Raw genomic sequence first — 6000 nt, forward strand, 5'->3', positions numbered from 1 at the left:
TTTATAGGGAGATACAGTAATGAAAATATACAATTTATGGGAATAAGAATACGGTGGTTTGGAGGACTACTGAGATTATACATGTACATTCAACAATGATCAAAAGTGCAGTACAAACTTGCATATAAGATAGTACCTCTACTGCTTCCACGCTCAGACAATAACATTAAACTTAATGTCGTACCTCAAATAATTGAGTAACGACCGTTCAAATTTTCAGAGAAGAATGCTGCCAATAAGCTCTCTTGGCTCTTTATCGAGCAAACACCAAGTCAAGATGCAACATAGCTTACTTGAACACTTTACTGAAATCCCAAATCTCTAGAATGGAGGCTTCAGGTGTCTGCTCTTTACCTAGCTGGAAGTTATCATTTATCGCCTCGTTCCAATGAAATGGTCCCTTCTTCATGCATTCTGTGATGGGCGCTACTAGCGTGCTGATGTTGTATGTGACCCGTTACATTTCGACAATGACAGTGCCCAGGTTATGGTCGAAGGGTGTCTGTCAACACCTATCAAGGTGCAACAACAAGAGAATGAGTGATGGATGGATGATTGTGAACCGAGACTTGGTTGTGACACAGACTGCGCTGTGTCGTTAACCATCGCTAGACCTTATCCCTTTTTTTTTTTTGGTTAACTAGGAATACATATCAGTTCCGCTGAAATGGCATTACCATGGATGCATGCCATCGTATGTTGATTGGAACATTGAGTTTTAATTGGAGAGTTTTGTATGGCAATCCACGAATCATCCAGTGTGTTGAAATTCTCGATGGTGCTGATGCAGGGTGAAGGCCATCTATCTATGCTCACCCGTTTCCATGTGGTTTATGGTAACATGACAGTGTTTAAGATCGAGGGGTGGAAGGTGATTAATGACGGTCCCTCAGATAACACTTGGGAGGTTGGTTTACTGCACTGTTGCTACTTGTATTGGCGGCATTGGTTCAATTAACTGTTTGGCCTTGTTTCCTTCGCACAGCATGACTACGCGAGAAGCCTGTCATAGCTAGGTCGATCACCGTCTTCCTCAGAGATAACTACTCCGAATCCACAAAGCTTCTTTGGACTCCTCAAAGAGATTTTTCAAATCCACGATGGATGAAAATATAAATAATTTCTAATATTAATTCGAAATAAATTGATTGCTGATAAAAAAAAAATGAAATTACAATCCTTTAAATTTTGAACTCAAACCTAGGAAGAAGTTTTAGAATCAAACTCCAACTCTAACTCCCTAAAAATATGACTTGACTTCATGGTTTTCGGCCAAAAATAGTAAGTGTCCAATTTGGCATAAGCATAACCACATTATTCTCCTAATTTTTCTAAGCCCTTTTCATGTTGGGCACGACTCCTAAAACTCAAAGGATCAACAGTTATGATCAAATTAAAAATTACTAATTATATTATAAATGAAAATTAGAAGGACTTTTGACCATTGATCTAACGGAATCTCGCAAATCCAGCCTAGGCAACCTGACATATAATGGGGTTGGTTGGCTAAAGTAGCTTATCCTACCCCCAAAATCATATAGAATATGTCGAAAAACTCATTCGGGTTTGGGAGATACAACTGTTTTGAGGTTCTAACGGTTTTGATCACTTCCACCTCCGATCGGGCCTTCTTTGGTCCATCTTGGCCATGAAAGTGTCCGCGACCCTCTCTACATCAGGCTCACAGTTATATCTCAGTCCATATTTGTAGATCTAATAAAAATCACCAACACTTTGTAGAATGTAAGTTCTGGCACTACAGTAGTAATTCAATTGCACAAAGAACCCAAGGTGGGAAAATTCTAAAAACATAAGATCCAGATTATATAAGGTCAGATTAAAAGATGGATCGTTACTACATTTTTCTATGAAACAGATAATTGGAAATAGAATGTGACGAAGTGTGAGTTCTTTTAGTGTTTCCTCCTAAGAAAGCGCAACCATTACTCCATCTACACTGATACCAATCTACTCAGTAACAAATCCAATTTTCATCCGCAATGAGAAGGATAATCCCTCATGACATAAACAAGGAATGTGATACTGACATTGCATGAGTATTATATGATTCGATGGAACAATAGGGTCAATCAAAATGAAATTATTAAGACCAAGTTGCAGTGTTGTAAGACTGATGATATTGCCGGCTCCTAAAAAGCTCCTCTCGTCGGTAATTTCCATGACCAATGGCTGGAACGTTCTGACTCCTCAATTCAGACAACCAAAGATTTCCATTGCTAAATGGTGCAGGCCCCCTCTGGGATGGATCAAGCTGAACGTGGATGGGTCAGCTCGGGGCAATCCGGGACCCTCGGGAGGTGGTGGTGTTGGGAGAGATGAGTCTGGGAATTTCCTCTTTGGCTTTGCACGGTTACGGGAATGGCACTAATACTAGGGCGGAATCGAGAGCTGTTTTGGATGCCCTCTCGTTGGCGTATCAGTTGGGATTCTCTAACATTTTGCTGGCTAGCAACTCCATGATTGTGTTGAAAGCTCTTGCAAGTTCTGCTTCTCTCTCCTGGCCAATTTGGTACTGGAAGGCTAGAATCTCCCATCTCGCTCACGGCCTTCATCTCAAAATTATTCATACGCCTAGGGAAGCCAACTCCGTGGTGGATGGCCTGCCCGGCTAGGCAGCGCGGCCCAGTCCAACACATTCTTCATGAGCCGAGTCAATCTTCCTCGCTACAGCAAGGGCCTCTTGTTCTTGGACAAAGTAGGTCTCGGCGCTCTGCGTCATTCATAGCTCCCTCGTTTGCCCTTTTTTTGTTTTTTGCCCACATGATAGGAGGGCCTTCCCTTGTTGTTCCTGGCCCTCCCGAAATTGTACAGCTGGTTCCGGCCGTTGATCAATGAATTTTCCTTCCTTTAAAATAAAAAATAAATAAATAAAAAGGGACTGATGATGGTGATAGGTGGATAGCCCACCATCGAACAATCAATCTGCCAATAAGTAAGAATATACAAAAAAAAAAAAAAGAAAAAAAAAAAGAAAGAAAAAAAAAAAGGAGATCCATTATTCATCAGAAGGAAATCAAAAGTTCAAAGAAGCATCTTGAGTTATAAATAAATAAAAATAATTTTTTTAATTAAAGATATAAAAAAAAAATTTAATAAAAATAAAAATGCCCAAGCTAGATTTTGAACTACATTTAAGATAGAGACAAAGGGCTTGCTGGGCTGCCACTGAAAAAAATGAGTTGGTTACGTATCAAGCATGTATTAGAGAGGCTTCTCCCGGGGCATTTTATTTCCCCTGGTTTAGCCCGAATGGTGGTTGTGTTGTCTAGGTCTTTCATGGTTAATATACTATAAATTATAATTTAAAAAAAGCATGTATTAGAGAACTCTAATACATAATTACAATAATATAAAATGAGATGAAATCATTTTTATGCGGCCCTATTTGGTTGTTGCTTAAAATTGATTTCTTCTCATTTTAGTTAAAAAACAATCATTCTTTAGATCTCTAATACATAATTATGAATAAATAAAATGAAATGAAATCATTTTTAGGCAGCAACCAAACAGGCAATCGAAAAACTAACAGACTTCACATAGTATAGAATGTAAAATAAAACTGAAAAAAACAGATGTAAAAGAAATTCCAATCTCGTCGTGGCTGATAAATAGATGTGATTGATAACATGTGCATTGACAGCTCTCATTCATGTATAAAAACACGAGCAAAACGCCCAAGGAATGCAGCCATTTGGGGATGCTCTAATTGCTACAACCAAACAAGGTATTGCCAAAAGGCCAAAGCATCTTCTATACTTTTATTACCTTTTCATTGGCCTTCCTGACCCCCCTTTATGAAGCTCCCGTACCTTGCATGTGGGAGGTGACAGCCAGTAGAAATCTCTTCGAACATCACTGATCTCTATCTATCCGAGCAGTACTTGCACCCGAAAAAGAAAAAAGAAAAAAAAGAGAAGACCCTTATAATCTGACCTAATAATGACTAGAGATTTGAGGCCTTCTGGGGCTTTCAAAATTCCTAAGATTTCCCCTTCAAATCTTCCTCTCCCTCTGACTGAAACAAGATCTCGGTGAAAGAGATTAATCAAACAGAAGAGATTTTTAACCTAATTACTTATAAAACATGCATGACAAATAACATGAGAAGAAAACTCTGTAGAAATTAAATCATCTCAACATGTCCAAAAAAACAATTCTAGAAAGCGACATCCAAACAAGCCCGAAAGCAACAAATCGTGAATTGGGTTTATTTCAGAATCCATCACCACAATCCTACTGGTACAAATTTTTACATTATTCACGTACAGCGTAGTCACTGCGATTCAAGGTACCGAGCTTCATCGAAGATGGATTCTTGGATGAGCATGCTGTGTTGGTAGCCTTCGTGGTTGGAGAAGAAAGGAGGGTGGGCCAAAGAGCTGATATTGATCTCAGCTGAATTAGCTCCATTGCTTCCATTCACCATTCCCACTGCATAAAGGGATTCGAATCGTTCTAGTTTCTGAGGATTGCAATAAACCATCTCCTCGAATTCGAGTGGGAAACTGTTAGGATCTTGCAACATGTGCATAACCATGCGGTCGGCATCATATTGAGTGTTCAGCAATGAAGAACTAGTGGCTGTTATGGAATCCATGGAGGTGGAAGATGAGATCAAGCTGTTGAGAGAATTTCCATAGAGACTTTGTGGGGTGGGAACATCGATCTTATGTTGAAGACTTACCCCATCAATGATGGGTTGTTGATGATCGTCTGAGAATCTCCCGCCAAGCTTAATCAGCAGTTTCTTAAGAGATGCTTGATCGATGGAACGTGGGCTTTGGTTTGATAATGGAACGGGCATGATGGGCGTGGGTGGATCAGGCCAATATGGGTTTTGGATACTGTTTTCTGCCAACATGAGATTTCCATTTGATTTTTTCATCTCTTGCTTTAAACCAGAGACTCTTCGAGCATGTTGCTCCTTGCGCTGCTTGCCCAAGAGCTTCTTCTTCAACCTGGTGTTCCAGTAGTTCTTTATATCATTATCAGTTCGGCCTGGTAGTTGTGCTGCGATAATAGACCACCTGTTCATACGAGAGAGAGAGAGAGAGAGAGAGAGAGAGAGAGAGAGATCGAATGATTTTAAGGACTTAAGAAGAAAACCCAAGTAGAAAAACATGTTGTGGATCGAAAATTGCCTGCTTCCGATACTTATGTAAAGGCTGCAAATGATGTTATCTTCTTCTTCAGAAAATCCACCATGCTTGATGTTAGGGCGGAGGTAGTTCAACCACCGGAGGCGGCAGCTCTTCCCGCATCGCTTGAGGCCTAAAATAGAAAAGATTCATTTAATATATATCGGTTTGATTAATTTCACATGTGGGTGTAAGGGGGGAGAGAGAGAGAGAGAGAGAGAGAGAGAGAGAGAGAGAGAACCTATCTTCTGCGGCAAGGCGATCCAATTGCCTCCGGTGCCATGTTGTTCGATGAAGGCCTTGAGCTTGGCATCTTCTTCAGGTGACCATGGGCCTTTCTTGACGTTCGCTTTGTCACAACAAGGTGCTCTCCCCATGGCTTCTTTGTAGTCTTTCTGAGGTTCGCCTTCTCTTCTTCTCTCTCTCCTGTATGTGTTGTTATATGAAGGAGACACAGAGAGACAGACAGACAGAGAGAGAGAGAGAGAGAGAGAGAGAGAGAGAGAGAGAGAGCCTCTCTTTTCTGTGGATGTTATATGAGAGAGAAAGGGTGATGTTTTCTCTTTTCTATGTGGCTGTTGTTATATGATTGAGAGAGAGAGAGAGAGAGAGAGAGAGAGCTGGTGTGGGAGTTATTATATGCATGAGAGAGACTTCTGCTCTCGTGAGGAGTTTTCTTATGTACGAGGGAGATTTCTCTCCTCGCGTGGCGCTTTTATGCTTAGAGAGAAAAGGAGTGATCTCTTCTCCTTTACCTCCGGGACTGTAGATGTCAGCAGGATGCTCTCTCTCTCTCTTAAACAAGACTCGCGCCTGTGAGACCGAGAAGGGGCTCACTTTA

The 6000-nt window shown here is 40.7% G+C and overlaps 1 protein-coding gene across 1 annotated transcript; it reads right to left on the minus strand.

Moving 5' to 3' along the window:
* Positions 1 to 4122: 4122 nt before the first annotated feature.
* On the minus strand, positions 4123 to 5722 carry LOC131218829 (transcription factor RAX3-like). The gene is made up of 3 exons (XM_058213668.1): positions 5401 to 5722; positions 5163 to 5292; positions 4123 to 5048 (listed from the first exon to the last, which is right to left on the minus strand). The coding sequence occupies exons 1-3, from the start codon at positions 5534 to 5536 to the stop codon at positions 4295 to 4297; spliced, it is 1020 nt and encodes a 339-aa protein (XP_058069651.1). The 5' UTR covers positions 5537 to 5722; the 3' UTR covers positions 4123 to 4294.
* Positions 5723 to 6000: the final 278 nt, after the last annotated feature.

This window comes from Magnolia sinica, chromosome 11, assembly GCF_029962835.1.
Source record: "Magnolia sinica isolate HGM2019 chromosome 11, MsV1, whole genome shotgun sequence".
NCBI lineage: Eukaryota > Viridiplantae > Streptophyta > Magnoliopsida > Magnoliales > Magnoliaceae > Magnolia > Magnolia sinica.

What these genes read in the sequence shown, in the direction of transcription:
- LOC131218829 (XM_058213668.1), bottom strand. Translation starts at nt 5,536, where the DNA reads ATGGGGAGAGCACCTTGTTGTGACAAAGCGAACGTCAAGAAAGGCCCA. An exon ending in CGCCTTGCCGCAGAAGATAG is followed by an intron (nt 5,293 to 5,400) that starts GTTCTCTCTCTC and finishes TTTCTATTTTAG; the next exon opens with GCCTCAAGCGATGCGGGAAG. An exon ending in TACATAAGTATCGGAAGCAG is followed by an intron (nt 5,049 to 5,162) that starts GCAATTTTCGAT and finishes TCGTATGAACAG; the next exon opens with GTGGTCTATTATCGCAGCAC.